At 45.1% G+C, this 19,676-nt stretch overlaps 1 protein-coding gene across 1 annotated transcript in view; it reads right to left on the reverse strand.

Moving 5' to 3' along the window:
• Positions 1 to 233: 233 nt before the first annotated feature.
• Positions 234 to 19,676, reverse strand: part of CDHR3 (cadherin related family member 3) — a 68,291-nt gene continuing 48,848 nt past the window's right edge. The window contains 14 exon segments of the mRNA XM_033195031.1: positions 234 to 538; positions 2,075 to 2,103; positions 2,105 to 2,121; positions 4,265 to 4,288; positions 6,139 to 6,160; positions 8,295 to 8,476; positions 10,382 to 10,393; positions 10,395 to 10,514; positions 10,516 to 10,637; positions 12,295 to 12,466; positions 14,793 to 15,015; positions 15,455 to 15,458; positions 16,841 to 16,939; positions 17,649 to 17,754. Coding sequence (XP_033050922.1) covers positions 234 to 538; positions 2,075 to 2,103; positions 2,105 to 2,121; positions 4,265 to 4,288; positions 6,139 to 6,160; positions 8,295 to 8,476; positions 10,382 to 10,393; positions 10,395 to 10,514; positions 10,516 to 10,637; positions 12,295 to 12,466; positions 14,793 to 15,015; positions 15,455 to 15,458; positions 16,841 to 16,939; positions 17,649 to 17,754 — 1,437 coding nt within the window.

Genomic DNA, 19,676 nt, shown 5'->3' on the forward strand with positions numbered 1-19,676 from the left:
AGGTAGTTCTGAGATCTGATAGAAAATGTTCCTGTATCATTTCAGAACAGGAAACTATGTGATCAAATCCCTTTCTATTTGTTTAAAAATTTGTCAGGTATCTCATGTTTGACCCTGGATGTCTGAATCCCCTCAGCCCACCTTGTCCCACCTACACCATGCCCACACTGTCCCCATAGAATTTAGGGTGAGGCAGCATCCCAGTGATTGACAGGTCTCTTCTTAGACCCTGTTTACTTTCCTGGGTGTGGTTTGGGGGAAGCCCTGTTAATGAAGGCTGGATTTCTGTTCTTTGGGGTGCCCGGCTTGCCATCCTCATTTCTGGAACCCAGACCAGCATCCTCAGCCCGCACTTTGTCACTCAGCTCATCTTTTCCCCGGTTGGCGCTTCTCAGTGGCCCCATCCCTTCTCCAGCAGCGACTCTGCATGGGGCCGCTCCCTGGGAGCTGAGCTCTTTCCATTTTGGCATTTGGGTTAGTGGATCTTTCCACTTTCTGGATCCAGTTTTTGAGTTGAATGCATACATTTCCCCGGTCACTAGTGAAGAAAAAAACACAACAATCACATAAACCAGAAAATTCCAATGACTGTCTCTTCCCCCACTTCTACCCCGCTCTGTTCTGACTCCCAAGGGAAGATGAAGCGCACTAGAAGATGTGAATCACTGACACCGACAGCAGACATGTGAATAGCACTGCATTCTCCACCGGCCTGCCCTTGTCACAAGCCATGCTGCTTGGACCACACAGGTAGCAAACAGCAAACCTCTCTGGATAGAAACGCGTAGGGGCATCTCAAGGACATCTCAATTGCAGGATGAGAAGGCCATGGAAATCTTGAACTCTATGCAAGCTTTGGATAAATTAGGTTCAGTTTCTAATGGGATTACCCATTACTTTCTGATTCATTTTGTTTGTTTTAAAAGACCCCTGAATTCCTGCTATAAAAAGGAATTCACCAAGTGAGAAGGAAAAGGCTGATTTTTATTTATGTTAGGTTAGCAGCAATTTGTAGACACAGACACACAAATCTGGTCCCACTTGAGATGATGCAAGGAAGCCATTTTTATTGTGTCCGAGCCAGCAGACGCTAATTGATTTAAGCCAGTTGGCTCATGTCTTTCTTTTTTTTTTCTCTCAACTACACAAAAACACAAAAATCCTCCTCTGCCTTTTGCTCTGGAAGATCAGGTTTAAGGCAAGCCCTTGGTTCTTGTCATTTCCATACAGCATGAGTGGCCTCTCAGCTCAGGATTCCCACCAGCACTTATGCTAATGTGGGCACATTATGGTAACAAGCACCTAATAATAGAGGGAAATTTAATTCCAGCAGCAGCAGCAGCGGCGGCAGCAGCCTCTCACTGGAGAGGAGCCATCCTCCTTAGGAGGAGGACCCGTGCCGTTTGCATATGAGGGTGGCAGGAAGCCAACACACTTGCCTCCTGAATTTGGTTTCCTTCCCTTTATTCAGTCTATAATTGAGCCTTTGTAAGTGGAGGGATGAGTGTAAAGGAGCTAAATTTGGAGCTGATTTCACGGGGGTGATGAGAGCTCTGGAGGCCAGCTCTACCTTATGTTCATCTTGCCGACCAAGAAGAAATTCTTGGCCCTGATCTAGGGAAAAAAGAAACTACACTTGCCATTTCTCTGTATCTTCCACTACTAATAAAATGCTATTAGAAGCATCCAGGAAGAATATGGATGGGGGGCGGGGGGTGCAATGAATACCAACAAGAAGGAAAAAAACGTGGATTCCTGGATTCACCAGTTGCCTCAGCTGGTTCGTAATTTAGGAAGGGAGGCAAGAAAGAGGCATGGCCCTTGAACGTGAGCCTTTAGGTGGAGACCGACTGAGGCCTCACGAGTGTGATCCTGTAATTGAGCATCTGCAAGCCAGCTGGGTTCACAGCTGATCTCACGTTGTATTAGCCTGGAAGAGTCAGCACTATATAGGCTACATAGCCAAACGGATTGACAAAATGAGTTAAAACCAGGAAATTGGATAAGGTCCTCCATGCTTCCACCAGTCTGGAATATGAAAAGCATTCTTACAGTGGTATTGCCACTTAATTACCTGGATTTATGGCTTCTCTATCAAAGACTGTTCATCTGGATAGTTTCCTAAGGAGAAGACAGAGATGGCATCAAACACAACCCTACATTCCTCCCCCCAGGCAAAGCCATGCATCCTCACAACCCAAGTGCCTTACCCAAAGCCTTCTTGACTTCTAAGTCTTTAATAGGCACTGTACTAGATGCAGGGAACACAGCAGGGAACAAGGCAGGCATGGTTACTGCCTGTACAAAGCTTGCCAATTACAAACAGGTGCTGCAATGCAGAGTGATAAGGCTATGATGGGGAGATGTAGGCTGTCATGGGGTACAAGTAGGGGTAGAAGGGACATTTAAACCACACTTGGGGGTTAAGGAAGCATCCTGAGTAAATAAAATCTAAGCATAGAAGGAAGAGTGGAAATGCCACACAGCATGGCTAAGACCTACGTTTTGTCAGTGGATTGCTGTCAGGCATTGTCAAGGTGGACACAGTTGAGCTCCTAGGTGTCCGTACCTCTGGCCCTGGCACTCTGGCCCTCCCCTGTGGCCTCCCTTTGCCTAGGCCAATGCAATGTCGCATCTGGGCCTCACCTAAGTCCTGTGCTCCAGGTCTCTTCTGTTCCCTGATATGTCCTCGGTGCCACCCTCCCGGACCTGACTTCTGCCTAAGGCACCTGTCCCTCGTCCCCATAGAAACACCCCTTCCCTCACATGCTGCCCTCTAGAGGTGCCAAAGTCAGGGTCGCTAGCACAGTAGCAGGGATTGTGTTTGGAGTTTGGCAAGCTTTCCAATCCCCAGGTTTTATCACTTAAAGAATCCCCTACCTAGTTCCCCACAACTCCCCAACTCTGAAGAGAGAGGAAATGGGGATTATACAGGCTTCATCAATTTGACCAGCTAAGCAGCCCCACTTTTTGTGGTCACGGGTATTTATTTAATAGACTAATTTAATATTACGTAGTTCTAGAGCAATCTCTAAGTGGCATCCCCAAGGGTACTCACCTTAGACAATAAGACCAGGAGACCAGAGACTGTCTCTTCTTCCTGTTTGTACACTGGCCAGAACATAGAAGACTTAGGGGATGGATGTGCCTGAAGCTAAAATTCCAGAGCCCTGCACTGACTTCCTCATTGGAGGAGCCATTGAATTATCATGCAACAAATTCATGAAGCTTGGACCATGACAAAGCCTTATTCATGAGGGTAGGGAAGAGCTGGAAGGAGCTTCAAGTTCTTTCGCTTCACTTCCCGGGGGTAGATAAGGTTCTGTCAAAGAGAGAGAGAGGGAGGGAGAGAGCGAAAGAGATAGGTGGAGGAGAGGGAACTTTCCAGCTATCCTGTAACACTTTGCATTTGTGTGACACTTAACAATTTTCAAACTATTCCTCCATCTGTTATCTCAGGGCAGATGTCTTCACCCCCCATTTTACAGGTGAGGAACCTAAAGCTCAGCAAGGCCAGGGAAGTCCCCAAGGTGATATGGCTAAGTGGGCAGAGCCAACCCCAGACCAGGCAGGGCCCTTTCTCTGTCACTTTTCTGCATGGTAGTGGAAGAGCAAAGAAAATTTAAATCAGCTGGGAGCAGTGGCTCATGTCTATAATCACAGGGCTTTGGGAGGCCGCAGTGGGTGGATCACTTGAGGTCAGGAGTTCAAGACCAGCCTGGCCAATATGGTGAAACCCCATCTCTACTAATAGTATAAAAAATTATCCAGGTGTGGTGGCACATGTCTGTAATCCCAGCTACTTGGGAGGCTGAGGCATGAGAATCGCTTGAGTCCAGGAGGCAGAGATTGCAGTGAGCCGAGATTGTGCTATTCCACTCCAGCCTGAGCAACAGAGTGAAACTGTGTCTCAAAAAAAGAAAGAAAGAAAATTTAAGTATCGTTGGAGGCTGAAGCACTAGTTTTGGTCTTTAAGCTTCACTCCCCCAACTCACTCTCGTAGAGAGCTGGTATAGATAATAAACACTACTACTCAATATTTATGAAATCCAGTTCTTCTGCAAATATATCAGCAGGTATGTTCAGTGGAGGGAACAAATTCTATCAGGAGCTCGTCACACAGCAATCTGTTCCAGCAGCCAAATGCAAGCACCTCTCTGAATGATAAGCATGCCCACAAGGCTGTGTCAGGCCTGCCTTCGGGGGAAATGGGGCCCCTATCCCCCAGTGTCTATGCCCGGTGCCCCACACTGCCCATACTCACCACCACAACGTCTCTCTTTGCAGTCTTCATTTCTGCAGAGAACAGAACAGGCAGAAGTTAAGCTTCTTGGGCATTAAACTGACCTTAAAATTCCACCCACACAATGGTATTTCCCCTAAATAGGCTTCGATCTCAGTCTTGCAGACACAGCAAAGAATTGTTCTGTCTGTAGATGTGTTTGTTGACAGCTTTCCATCTTCTCAGAAAAAAATGCATACACATACGTATATACACACACAATAATACACATACAATTTAGATTTTTTTACTCTTTTTCTAGCTTGTTATCAGTGGACCGAGAAAACTGGCTTTTAATGGCTTTTAAGATAAGAAAGAAAGATTGGATTGGATACCTCTTTTCATAAGCTGGGGGTTTTGTGCATTCATTCCCCAAGCCCTTTTATTTTATTTCATTGTTTTATTTTATTTTGAGACAGGATCTCACTCTTGTCACCCAGGCTGGAGTGTGGTGGCACAATCACGACTCGTTGCAGCCTTGACCTCCCGAGCTCAAGCCATCCTCTCAGCTATCTCCCCAGTAGCTAAGACTGCAAGCATACACTACCACACCCAGCTAATTTTTAAATTTTTTTTCTACAGACAGGGTTTCACTACGTTGCCCAGGCTGGTCTCGAACTTCTGGGCTCAAGTGATCCTCTAGTCTCAGCCTCCCAGAGTGCTGGGATTATAAGTGTGAGCCACCATGCCCAGCCCCCAGCCCCTTTTTAAAAAGTGGGATTAGAGACAGTTTGTGAAAATCTCATTTATTAAAATCATCACTCTCAATATGATCAATAACCACTATAATCAAATTTCTAACCCTGTTGAGACAAGCCTTAAGCATGTCAGACACATGCCTGTGAATGGAGTGATTAAAGCAAGCATTTTTTTTTTTTTAATCAAAACACTGTCCAATTCTTTGTTCTGTCTCCCCAGCACTCTGGAGTCTACTTGAGGCTGGGCCAGGACACCTCCTCAGAGCTGGAGCTGCTCAGATGGACCTTCCCCGCCGCCCCCCCCCCAATTTACCCACTTCCCTGAAGTCATTCAGCTTTCTTAGCCCATCTCACCACCCCCATCTCCCCTTTCTCACTAGTCTAATCTAAATAATTTGTGGAAATGATCAAATCCATTAGAATCTGGGAATCAAGTATTATCTGTTCTTTTTTTTTTTTTTTTTTTGAGACAGAGTCTCGCTATGTTGCCCAGTCTGGAGGGCAGTGGTGCGATCTCAGCTCACTGCAACCTCTGCCTGCCAGGTTCAAGCAATTCTCTTGCCTCAGCCTCCCAAGTAGGTGGGACTACAGGTGTGTGCCACCATGCCCGGCTAATTTTTTGTATTTTTAGTGGAGACGGGGTTTCACCATACTGGCCAGGTTGGTCTCAAACCCCTGACCTTGTGATCTACCCCTCCGCGGCCTCTCAAAGTGCTGGGATTACAGGTGTGAGCCACTGCACCTGGCCTTATTTGTTCTTTCAAAAGAGGCCTGTGTCCAGCGCAAAGCATTAGCTGTCCTCAGGACACCCTCCGTGGGCAGCAGTAAGCAGGTCTTGTCTACGTTTCACACGTGGAGAGTTCTTTCTTCCTGTGCCATGCAGCAAGGGACAGACCGAGGTGTTCAACTGAGCTGATTGGAGAGGGCGCTAGGTAGGGCACAGACAGGACCAAATTGAGAGATCCAGGTGGGCCAAGATACTGTGCCCCCACCCTTCCCATTCTCCAGCTGCAACCAACCTCCACTTCCTTCCATCTGCGGAAGATGCAGCTGAAAATGCTCCAAGACATGATCGCAGCCTGATTCTCTGCCAAGTTGGAACCTTTTTATGTAGCACAACAGAGCAAGCAAAAAACAACAGACGAGGGAAACAGGTACGAACCTATTTCCTTTCTTTGTCCTATGCGGGGGAAAAAAGAGTGGATATTAATTCACTTGAAAGTATGCTGCACTGGCACGTACATGACACCATGGGGTTCTTTGGGCAACTATGCCCTTTGAGATACAGGGGTTGACTGAAAGAGGTGCCAGGGATAGGGAACAGAAAGACTAGACCACCACATCTGCTTCAAACAAAGCAGCTTCTCACTGTTGGCTTCGGACTAGGGACGTTCTGAGAATGTGATGAGTTAAAAAGTATCCCCTTATAAACTTCAGGGAATACATTGTCTCTGATGAGAACACCTGGTGAGGACATGACTGCCCTAGTCAGACTGCCTAGCAAGTCTTCCTGCCCCATCCCTTTCTCCCCAAGAGCCAGCAGAGCAGAAGGCTTGGCTCACAGCAGGGAGACTTGAGAGCTGGCAGTTACATTTTGGTTTCCTGTCACATGAAGAGCTGGACTTGGACCCCACGACCTTTCCCACGATCACCTTGGATTCTATAACTCTGTAACTCTAATTTTCTTCTTTGTTATTTGACAAAGGTTGGCTGTCATATGGTATAACTAATTTCCAGAGAGGTTGAGTCTGAGTCTGGTTTTCTAGCTAGTTTTTCTTTTTTAAGTCAACCATGTTGAAAACAATTAATATTTACAACATAAGTTAAAAGAACCAGGTTCAAGGTACATATTTAACATTTAGCCATAAATTACATGAAAGTTGCAGTGTCTATTGGATTTGTTTCTTCAAGAACTTCTATCCAAATCCCATTACAGTATACCACCATCCTTACAAGCAATTACTCTTTTAGAGCTGTTTTTATAAAAAAATCAATTTGTGAATAGAGTTCAAACAAAAATGCCTTTTTAAATTTCAGCAGATGCTCGAGGATTTCTTACCTTGAAGTCAAGGTTGCCCATAGCAACAAACTTTCACAATAAATATGGCAAAATGCAATGCACATCTTTATTCTAATGCCTTGTACTTTTATACAGTCTTTCATCCATAGATTTTGTTATTTGACAGTTAATGGTTAATATTTAAAATGCCCTTAAAAGGCACACACGTCTCATCACCCCCTCTTTTTGCCATTGAGAGATCCTAGAACTCAGAGGTTCCAATACCTCAAGATACTTTGGCATAGAGCTAAACTTGGAATCTAGAATCCTGAACTCACTGGGACTCATCTGTGAAGAATAATGAAACAAGATTTGTCAAAAATGTCTGGGTAGTGTCCTAAGCATTTACTCTATATCAGGAATACAGTTAAGTGCCTTGTTGGCATTTGCTCATTTAGTTGATTAATTTTACAAACAAGAAAATTCAAGCTCACAGAGGTGGTGACTTGCTCAAAGCCATATTCCAAGAAAACGGTAGAGTAAGACTCCAGCCCAGGCCCATCGAACTCCAAAACTCAGGCTCAGAACCATCTAAGCTGTAAGTTGTTAAGAGCTACTGAGAATCAAGAAGCCTGGCTCTGGGTGAAGTTTGTGATTCTTTGGTGCTCTCTTCATTCTGTGAGAGAGCCACATTCAGTGGTCACTCTACTACCTCACTTTTAGCCAGTAAAAGACACGTCACAGATTGGCACAATTAGAGGCATATTAGTGGGCAGGTGAAAACTGGAAAGAGAGAAAACAGGCCTGCGTTTATAATCCTTAAGAGTGAGAGACTGAGACCACATGCAAAACACTAATAATTTGGCCACACAAAAACCCAGCTGAGTCACTGGAGACACAAGCTTATTTCCCTTATTGGTTTTGTGTGCTTGCCTTAATTTCATACTATCCTTTAAATAATCTACAAATAAGAGCACAGCATATTCTATCACTATTCACAATAGGGCTTTTCTGAAGGTTTTATCCAGGGCAAGGTCATCAGAAGGTTGATGCCCCAGTCTCATTGAGAGCCTCAAGGACAGAGTAGGTTGCCAGTGAAAGCCAAAAGGATGGTTTCCTGGCCTAGCAGGTGAAAAAAAAGTGCACCAGGACTGTGGGGAGCTGGGATTCCTTCCCCCATATCTCCTTTTCCTGCCTTCATTCCAGGCAACCTGCCTTGTAGAGAAATCCTGATTCTCCATTTTTCCTTCTCCTAATATCACCAGAAAGTGCCCTAAGGGGGAGGGGAAGAGGGCCCAGCCCACTGGCAACTTACAGATGTTCCTTGTTCTTCCCAGTCTTGCAGGGGCAGTGTCTGTGGATGCCTTTGGCCAATAGGACGACCAAGGACACTAGGAGACCCAGAAGAAATATGGAGCCCAAAGTGATGACAAAAGGCACGTACCACGCGGATGGAGAGTGAACGCTTTTCCTCAGGACCTGCTAGGTGACCCTGGGCTTGAACAACAGAGAGCAGGGAGGGTGAGTGGAGGGTGGTAGTGATTTTAACATTCAGCACTCTCTCGTGTTGAGTATATATTCCACTCTTTGTTATTGCTCTATAAATTGGACATCTGTGTGCTCACAGTTCTTGCTGCTTCAACCCATCACCTTATTTATAGTCTTCGCAGACATCCATTAGATCAAAACCCAGAAATTTTAGGGAACTGAAAACTGTAGGCCTAATTTTATTCTCTGTCTTCCTCTTCCCCAAAGCTAAAAAAAGTCCATTGGCTTTTTTTCTACCATATCTGGGCATAACCCAGGGACGAATATAGCCATTGTCTCTCACCAAGACGGCATAAGCCACGAAAATTGTTTTTTTAAACACCTTGTAGGCTTTTCAGTGTTTTCTCAACTACAAGCTGCCACTGCCAGAGGAGTGGGCTGATATCACAGCAAAGCCTCAAGTTCAGCATCTGCTTCCTAGAGCTGGAGACAGATAACAAACAAGTTACGGAGGTTTCAGGATTGGAGATGTCACAATTAGGTCATGCTCTGAGCTCAAGAAAGGTGGGAACTCCTCACTGAGGGGAGGCTACCAGCTCCTCCCACAAGGAAAGTCCTTAGGGTTGCCATATACTTTCATTCACTGGGGTCATATTGACTTGAGCACGGGAGAGAGAAGCGTGAACCAGCTCCTGGGAAGACTCTGAGAAGAAGCTGGCCGCCTCCATAGGGGGTTCTCTAAGGTTCTGATTATCTTCCTTCTGGCATGCTGCAGGTATGAGGCTGCTGACCAAGGGTGCAGCTTCTACTAGGAGGAGGAGGAGGAGGAGGAGGAAGAAGAAGAAAGGGGACAGATGAATTAGCATAGATGCAAGCCAGTTCCTCTAAGGGGCAGGGGAGATAATCCTGTTGTCAGATTCCAGGCTCTCCCTTCCTTCTCCAAGCCGATTCTGTGATAGCACCTGGTCATTTTCTTCCTACCCTTTCCCACAGTCTGTATTTACTTTGTCAGTTTGAATACTTGTTTGTAATCTGTCTGCCCCTTTAGATCAGTGGCTCTCAGACTTTAATGCACATTAGAATTCCCTGAAAGGCTGATTAAAAACACTGCTCACTGCGCCCCACCTCCAGAGTTTCTGATCCGTTAGGTTAGGGGATGGAGTTGGGGATTCCAGCTTCCAGCATCCTTCCCTGGAGGTCATGGTGATGATCATGGTTGGGTGACCTATAACTTTAGTAATCTAGGCTGGGCCCAAGAATTTGCATTTCCAACCAGTTTCCAGGTGGTGCTGATTCTGATGGTCTAGGGACCACACTTTGAGAACCACTCACCCATACAATTAGCTTCCTGAGAGCAGGGATCATTTTTGGCTTGTTTGCTAAAGTGACTGGCACACTATAGGCATTAAATCGATATTTGCAGATTGGATGAATTTTTTGGAGTGGAGGTGGGGTGTAGGGTATAGATTGGTACATGGCGATTCTTCAAAAGATGTGGAAAAGGGCTCCCAGCAGTAAGCAAGCAACCTGATTTCATGGATATTGATTTGCAAAGACTTCTGAACAAGCAGAGAGGGTTGTGAAGGTAGCATCTGGCAGCATGCCCATGAAAATTGGCTCCTGTGCCACAAGCCACACAGGTGGTTGAGGTCTGATCTCTCACAAGTCTCTGCACAAACAATACACTCTTCTCTACCAGAACAGGAAATACGAGTGGTTTTCTGAGTCTGAGGTCTCACCAGATTTTTGCCACCCTGTAGCTACTCCAGTCCAGCCCATGGCTGCCATTTTTGGCAACATCCTAATACCACAACTCTTCAGTCTACCCCACGTATCTCCCGGGAGGGGAAATAATTCCATCAGCATAACTCACAAGGGAACATGCCTGGGGATTCCGGGTCCTAAAGCCCTTACCCTGGGGGTTGTGGGTGATGACAGTGGTTGGGTGGGAAATGACTTTAATACTCAGTGTCACTGTTCCTGTCTCAACATGAGCCTCAGCTTTCTTCCTGCCAGACAGCAAGTTATCATCAGTTATGCAGACAGTTATGTAGCTTGTAGTCCCAGATCGTATCAAGCCCACCAGCATAGTCAAAGGGAGATGTAAGCAGCAGGTGTGCGACGTTGGAACCAGCATTGGGAGAGAAGGTGAAATGATTGTTGATGTTACCTAAACGAGATTTGATGCAGGGGTGTTGGTAAAAGGAAGAAAAGAGAGTAAGAAATAAAAATTTAGAAGAAAACTGCACTCAATCTTTTTTTCAAATGTCCACACCTCAAGTGTAGACTGTATCTGTGACACACCAGAGCTGGATTAGTTATATGCTACAGGCTTTACCTGCACCAGAGATGGCATTAGTACAAAGAAACTCTTGCTCACAACCAGCGTGGCTACAAACCAGGCTGAGTAGAAAAGGACAATAGGACAAAACCCTTAGCCTAGGCGCCATCTTGCTGAGTATTAAGCAGAGACTTTGTAACCCTGGTGCAGCCCTTCTGATTTCTCACCTGGCAATTATTTGGTAACAACACTGTAATTCACACTCAGACAAATGAGTGGGCGTCAAGAGGGTAGAATAGGTCACGTCCCTAGCCATAGGCCAAGTTCACTGCATGCTTTTCATGGGACCCAGTGGGTCACACTGGTTATGGATGTCCCTGGAGTCCCCCAAAGGAAGGTGCCTCCTGGCTTTGCAGGAATGGCAGTCCCAGGTCCTCCTGAACCCACCCCATCACACCCCCAAACACATACGCAGCACTGCTGGGGCTCATGGCTCAGCTCAGGGAGCCTGGGGCAGAGAGGCTGCCAGCCCAAGCACACCCCTGCTCATTCCTCCACTGGCTCCAGACTCATTACCAACTGAACACCAGTAAATGGAGCAGGAGATGATGCAATTTTTGCTCCCTTAACAGCAAAATGCTCCATAAAGGCCTTAGGGCTCTCAGTATGGATTATTTCCATCTTCAGCAACTGCAGTCTCGAGGCAGTTTCTGCCCCTGGGTTTTGTGACACAGCCAGCTCGAGAGGCTTCCTACTGTTCAAGTTCCTGCTCGGCCAAGGGCACAGCAGGCAGCAGGGATGGATTTTTACTCTCTCACGTGGAATTGTTCTGCTTGTTTAGGTTTAAATCTCTGGCCCCAGCACTTCATTAGATGAGCTATTTTGGTCTAATTTCCATTGAGGGGTGCTCTTTTTTCCCTAGAATGGTGTATTTTTAAAGAGAGAAGATGAATGGAGCAGAAGAGAATTCCTGAGGACACATTTCAAAATGCACTTAATCTATTTAATCTATTATTATCCAGAGAGAGGACTGGGATTCCCTGCCCCCACCACAAGCTTTCAGGAAAAGAGGTGGTTGAAAAGTTGGACTGCATTTTTTCTAATGACACTAATAGGCTTTATGACTCATACTGTAGTCAGGAATTAGGGGATGGGGTTCACCCTTTTCTTGGGCTTTTGAGCAGTCACATATGGGGTCTGGGAGGAGTACGACGAGAAGGGGAAACCGGGAGGAGCGTCATTAAGCACAGGGGCTGCTAGATTCTGTATCTCTGCTTTCCTCATTCAAACAGTTCCCCAGCAAGCTGGGTGCAGTGATGTATGCCTCTAGTCCCAGCTACTTGGGAGGCTGAACAGGAGGATTACTTGAGCCCAGGAGTTCAAGACTAGCCTGGGCAACATAGCAAGACCCTATCTCAAAAAAAATAATGCCCTCCCAACTCCCATCCCACTTTGCCCAGATCAGTGTGTGAGCACAGACCCCTACCCTAGACAACTTCAGGGTCCTCAGAGACAGGGTCAGGGTTGTTGACACCAAGTACTATACCTGGGCCAATGGAATAATGGAAAGATCTGGGGCTGGAATCAAGGTCAGTACACGTCAGCTTGAAATTCTGAATATTTGTGCCAACTTTCAGATCCACTAGGAGGGCCAGGAAATAAGAGTTTGGAATACAAATGGGCTTTTCATCATTTTCTTCAAGGATGTTCACGGTAACCTAGAGTAGCAAGAAGGTGGTCATTCTCAGTAGCTAAAACTCGTTGAGTGCTTACTGTGTGTAGGCAGTTTTCAGGCTAAGTACTTTTCATAAATTAGCTCATTTAAACTCACATGAGATAGATAACATGATTATTCCCATTTTATGGATGAGAAAATGGAGGTTTAGAGATAGTAGGTAATTGATCTAAGATCATTCAGCTAGTGAATGGCAGAGCTGGGATTTGAATCCTGGTCTGTCCTACTCCAAATCCTATGCTATTAATTTCTACCCCGTGTGCATGTGTGTGTACACATGTAGTGTATGCATACCTTGTCCCACCCCCCCCCCCCCCACATGCACCTGAACACATAGGCTCACCTGCGGATGACACTGAATTGTTTTTCCAGGAAGGTATGGATTTACGGTGACTTCATGTGCTGCCTTACCTGCTGCGCCTTGTGAATTGGAAGTTCTTTAACTCTGGCATATACAGAAATGGTTTTCAACCCTGGCTCTGCTTTCTTGGGCCCACTTCAGACCCAATAGATTGGAGGGTAGGGGTCAGGGCCCTCACTGATGTTCCCTAGCTGATTCTAATATGAGCCAGGACTAAGACCCACTGGGACAGAACAAGCAGGCCTGGTTAAGCTGGGATCTCATCTGTAACCTGGGCTATTAGCACTGTACTAAGCCCTAGGGCTAACCTGCCATAAGCAGGGGCCAGCCTATTCTCTTTCATCACTGTCTTCTATGCCTGCTGAATTGGAATATAGCTTGGGATGCCTGCCAGCACAGAATCGTAGAATGTCAGCCCTGAAAGGGACTTGTGTGATCATTTAGTTCATCACCCTTTTTAAAAAGCTTATGAATTTTGAGTCATATTCATACTACCTTTGAAATTTGGGATTTCAGCTATTTCTGAGCCCGGGAATAAATTGAAATGTTCACTCTAGTTAGTTCCCAAAGTAGGGTCCATTCATTTTTCTAAAAAAAAAAAACAAAAACCCAGGCTAACAAACACTGCAATTATTTCCAACTTTCCTTGGGTAGCAATGCCAAACCTTGCACATCATTAAAAACATCATCCCTTTAATTCGAAGCAAGTTATCAGAGGAAGCAGACTATTCAGGCACAGGGTTATCAGGTGACTCTCCATTTAAGAGAGAGAGAAACAGGGACACTGAGATAAGCATTGCTCAGACTCCCTTGGAAAACTGGGATCAAAGTTGAGAAATGAACTTGGTCTCCTGACTCTGAGCCAATCTTTGTCTATAGCTGCCTGCTGCTAACTGAGAGTTCATTTTGCCTTCATGCTTTTTTACTTTACTAATGGGAAGGACCAGGGAATAGTTTGGTCTTTGTGGCTATCATGTTGCCCCTGGATAATCCAAACCACTGACAACAGGGACCTATTAGGCCCTTGCCACTCGAGGTGTGGCAGCGGACCAGAAGTGCCACCCTACTTGGAACCATATCAGAAATGCAGAATCTCAGGTCCCAGACCCGCTGACTCAGAATCTGTATATAACAACATTCTCAGCCTCAAAGGTTGGGAAGCAAGATAGCAGCACAGCATCGTTTTAAGATCTACCCCATCTAGTGTGCATAGAGGCAGGGTAGGAACATGGCATAACTGCTCCTGGGGAGGAAATGCATAACTCCAAAACCACACTCAACTTCTGGACAGTGCGCATTTCACCAACAGCCTTCAGTGAAGGCAAAGCGAGATTTAAAGGGCCACAAGAGGAACCTTGTCCCACAAAGTGGCTTTGTGGTTCCACCAGACATTCCAATAGCTGGCCACCAATTTCAGTGCTTTTCTCAGTCACCCACAAACTTGGGCCTCAAAAAAAGGTGGGGCCAGGTGCAATGGCTCATGCCTATAATCCTAGCACTTTGAGAGGCTGAGGAGGGTGGATTACTTGAGTTCAGGAGTTCGAGACCAGCCTGGCCAATATGGCAAAACCTGTCTCTACTAAAAATACAAAAATTATCCAGGCATAGTGCTGCACACTTGTAATCCCAGCTACTTGGGAGGCTGAGGCATGAGAATCGCTTAAACCCAGGAGGTGGAAGTTGCAGTGAGCCAAGGTTACACCACTGTACTCTATCCTGGGCTACAAAGCGAGACCCTGTCTCAAACAAGAGAAAAAAAGAAAAGAAAAAGAAAAAAAGAAAAATGTGGATCTTTATTTCTCAGGGCACCTTGATTTGTTTCTCAGCACATCCGCAGGATGTGGCCCTGGGAAGTTTCCTCATTGCCACATCCATACTCTGCGGGTGCCAGAGAGACCCTGAGTCAACCAGTTGGGTTACCGGGACTACAGCAAGCAGCCCCACTCACAGTGACAGAGCTTGTGTCCTCGTCGCTGGTGGCCTGGATTCTGAGAATACAGATAGGCGTTGTTTCGTAGTCCACTTTAGTGACCAGCTGGAGTTCTCCCATCTTGGGATTAATCCAAAATACATTCGGGTACTGGAGGCTGGCCCCTCCGGTGGAGACGGAGTACGCGAGGCTGCGCTGGGGGAGGTCTTTATCAGTGGCTTGCACCTGTCCCACTCAGGTTCTGGTTGGAGGAATAAAGTACCTGCAATAAGTCCTGCTTTTAAGGGGTAGGGAAGGATGATTCAGGAACCGATGTCCTCACTGCCATGGGAAGAAGGACTTCTGGAGGTCTCCTTGCTGTCCAAACTCTGTTTTATAGCTTCAGTTCTACTAAATTGAAATAATGCTAACCAATACCTGCTAGGTAACTGGCCCTATGATCCAAACAGTCCTGTGAACTGTAATAGACAATTTATGCCTCTGTGTGTGTGTGTGTGTGTGCGCGTGTGTGTGTGTGTGTGTGTACGTGTCGCGCATGTGCGACAGAGTCTCACTCTATCACCCAGGCTGGAGTGCAGGGGTACAATCTCCGCTTGCTGGAACCTCCATTTCCCAGGTTCAAGCAATTCTCCTGCCTCAGCCTCCCAAGTAGCTGGGATTACAGATGCCCACGACCACACTTGGCTAATCTTTTTGTATTTTTGGTAGAGACGGGGTTTCACCACGTCGGCCAGGCTAGTTTCGAACTCCTGACCTCAAGTGATCCACCCGGCTTGGCCTCCCAAAGTGCTAGGATTACACTTGGAGCTACCGCGCCCAGCAATTTATGCCTTTATATAGACTCCAGGGACACCAATCATTTTGCTATCAGAAACAATAGTACAAAGAACATACATCCTCACACATACATCTCTTTGCAGCGGTGCTGTCTAAAAGTCCCGTGTTCTTCAATTTTCTGTAATGAGCATGAATTGCTCTTATAAAAATAAACAATTGTTAAAGAATTTAGCAATTGATGATTACAGATTATAGATTTTTAAGTCCTCTTCCATTTTGCAATTTTTACAAATACTGTTGGTGGAGCTGCTAGCATTCTGGCTTGCTTGTTTTATAGGAGTTCCTTCTCATAAATTACACTCCTCAAGGGCAGAAACCTTCTCTTGTTCAATTCTGTATCCCAGCACTAAGTGTGTGACCCAAGGTAGGTGATCAAAAAGAACTGCAGTAAGATCTGTGAATTCCCAGAAAGCCTATTTCTTTCGAATTTGTTATTCACTGGATAAGGTATAAGAAATTAAAAGCATTTTCTTTGGACCTTTATTTTGCCTTTTGCTTGAAAACTTAATGTCAGGAAATGGAGACCATCCTAAAGAGAATGGATCATTTTAGAGGGAGTGTTTTGGTTTTGGTTTGATTTGTTGTTGTTTTTAATATGGAAAAAGGATCCATGATCTAAAGATGCAAGGCTGTGAGGAGTCTATCACACAGCATTTATAGTATTACCTTCAAACTGAGAGAGCGAGAGAGAGGCAGAAAGTGAAGCTGGAAGTGGGAAGTGACTCTTTTCCTTAATGGGGGAAGAGCCTGCTAAAAGCAGGGTGTTGTAAAGGGCAGAAAAATAGGCCTTCAGGGAATCCTAGTAGGGAAGAGAGAAAATGTCTTTATTTTGTTTGTAAATGAAGGAAATATAGAAATGGGAAACCATTTCTGTTTTTAAATTTTAATTCTCCGAGTGAGCAGGATAAAACTCACAGTGGAGACCAAGAGAAAACTTAAGCTAGGAAAAGGGAGGATTAGCGGAATCAGGCAAACAGACAAGGAAGCAATCAGAGGCTTCCGAGAAATGCAGTTTAATCAACAGTTTTCAAAAGTCCAAGTTTCACCTGAAGGGCTCCTCAGCAACAAGGAAAATTTAAAAGAAATAAGAGGTGCACTAAATACTAATCAGCTGTGAATCACTGCGCACAACAGCATGCAAGGCCTCCAGAAGGGAGTTTTCCAGTCCACAGAACACACATTTGGATGGAGTCCATTGAGAGCCCTCTGGTCTGTGTCTTGCCTGTTACCCGGCCTTCTTCCTGACTCATCAAATACGTAGGATGGCCTATCAAAAATGAGAGGAAACTCATTTTCTGGGCTTGTTAGGATATAAATGTAGATATTATCTAAAAATGGAAATAGAAACACATTCAATCACAAATCCATACTCATCCATTTGTTTATTCAACGTCTTTAAAGAATCTCCTGTGTACAGGCTTTGCGTGTAGGGGATACCAGGTGACTAAGACATGGGAGCTCCTGCCTTTTAGAGGCTGAGGGTGATCACCCTTTGATAAACACATGAGCGCACAGAGCACTGCAGAACCCAGAGGAGGAACAGCTTCCAGGAGAAAGAACAAGCTGAGCCTTATAAGGACAGAATTAGACAAATGCGGCAGGGACGATATTGGGGGGTGTTGCAGGTGTATGCAAAAATGCCAAGGTATAAAACCACATAATTCACTCTGGAAAACTTCAAGCTGTTTGCCTAGTTCGAAAAAAATGGGGGCTTGGAAGCAAGTGACAGGAGGTGAAGCCGGAGAATTAAGCAGCAACCAAATGATGAAAATTCTTGTATGCCAACCCAAAGAGTTGGAACTTGAACTTGACAGCTACAGGAGATGCTCGAAGTCTTTAACCAAGGAAGTCATATGATGGCATTTGCATTTCCCTTCAAAGACTCTTACATGTTGCAATTCAGTCGAGAAAGAGGGGGTCCCTGCATGAGGGCAGTACTAGTGAGATGGGGGACCTAGCACAATACCGAGTGTTGCCCAGCAGAGTTTAGTCATTGATACTCAAGAAAGACACTCATGAAATAAAACAAAATGATACTTGTTTTTATAGTAAGGGGGGCCACATCCTGCACCTGGATTATCACCGTATATTTATTGCCAGCTGCTAGGTTACTTGGATTTTCATAGTCTAGATCACCAATCAGCTAGACTAAAAGAGAGATAGTAGATTATACAGATTAAACAATCCTATTTATTAGGCTGTGAGATATTTTCATATACTGCTAGTGGATATATAAGTTGGCAAAACACTTTTGGAAAACACTTTGCCCATAAAAATGAGGAGCTTTAAAAAGTTATGACCATACCTTTGCTCACTGCTAGTGAACTTAACGGAAATGATTTACCAGGAGAGAGAATCTATGTACAAAGATGTTCATTAAGCACTATTGCTCAGGATCACAACTTCAGATTCGCTGAAGAAAAGCACAAAACTGAATCTTATATACAGGGTTATTTCATCATAGTAGTCCCCCCTTATTATCTGTGGTTTTGCTTTTGACAGTTTCAGTTACTCGCAGTCAACCACAGTCTGAAATAGTGAGTACAGCACTATAAGATATTTTGAGAGAGAAACCACATTCACATAACTGGTTTTCTTTATTCTTTGTTTAGAGATGGGGTCCCCTTTGTTGCCCAGGCTGGCGTGCAGTGGCTATTCACAGGTGTAATCATAGCTCACCGTAGCCTCAAACTCGTGGCCTCAAGTGATCCTCCCATCTCAGCCTCCTAAGTCGTTGGCACTATGGGTGTGCACAACCATGCCCAGTGTCACATAACTTTTGTTATAGTATTTTGGTATAATTTTTCTATTTTATTATTATTATTGTCAATACTTACTATACCTAATTTATAAATTAAACTTACCATAGGTATCTATGTATAGAAGAAAAAAACATAACTTATTTAGGGTCTGGTACTATCTGTGGTTTCGAGCATTCACTAAGGGTCTTGGAACATATCCCCGGTGGATAAGGGGGCACTACTGTATTTAAAATTCATATGCAGGCTGGGCACAATAGCTCATGCCTATAATCCTAGCACTTGGGGAGGCCAAGGTGGGAGGATTGCCTGAGACCAGGAATTTGAGACCAGCCTGGGCAACATAGCAAGACTCCATCTTTAGAAAAACCTAAAAAATAAGCCAGGCACGGTGGCACACTCCTGTAGTCCCAGCTGCTAGGGAGGCTGAAATGTGAGGATCACTTGAGCCTAGGATTTTGAGAGTTTGAGGCTGTGGTGAGCTATGATTGCACCACTGCACTCCAGCCTATGTGACAGAGTGAGACACGGTCTCTTAAAAATAAATAAATAAAAATAAAAAATACCTATGCATATATGTATAAAATAGACATAAAATATATCTATAGAAAAGAGACAAGAAGGACATGTACCAAACTATTAACACTGGTTTTCAGTGAATGGTGATGCTTTTCTGTGCTTTCTATATTTTCTACAATGAACATGTATTAATTTCCTAAACAGAAAAAAATAGAAATTATTTTTAAGATGGCACTATGAATAAAGTGGGTGAGATGGTCTTGGGGATTGAAGAAGGGTTTGGGATGGGAGGTGGAGAAGCAAGCTGGGTGAGGGGAAGGGTAGTGGGTTGCTGGCTTCCCTCCCTGAGGCTGCTGCTTTCCCAGCTCTTTCATTTTTCTCTTCTCCTTCCCCACCACCTTCCAGCAGGAACTCTGTAAGGAAAGGTCTAACTCCGCTCATTGGGACCCACTTTTCATGTCCATCCTTCTTCCAATGCAGCTTTTGTCCCTTGGAGTTGCCAGGGAGGGGGCTCCCTACACATCCTCACTGTCTCACACTCCTCTGGTCTCCAGTGGTTCCACGGTGTGGAATTTATCCAGACACACTCAAGGTCCTGGCCCTGCTTTCTATCACGTCACACCTCTATGGGCCGGGAATGAGCACTCAAATAAACAAAAGTGCCTGAGCACAGAGGACACTGATGTGTCTGTGAAGGCATGCTAAGCAGGCACACAAACTGCATGCTATGCAAGAAAGAATCGAGTCCTTAGCAGCCCAGGCACAACTATGTGTAACAAACGATTCC

Source organism: Trachypithecus francoisi, unplaced genomic scaffold, assembly GCF_009764315.1.
Source record: "Trachypithecus francoisi isolate TF-2019V2 unplaced genomic scaffold, Tfra_2.0 Lachesis_group4, whole genome shotgun sequence".
Taxonomy (NCBI): domain Eukaryota; kingdom Metazoa; phylum Chordata; class Mammalia; order Primates; family Cercopithecidae; genus Trachypithecus; species Trachypithecus francoisi.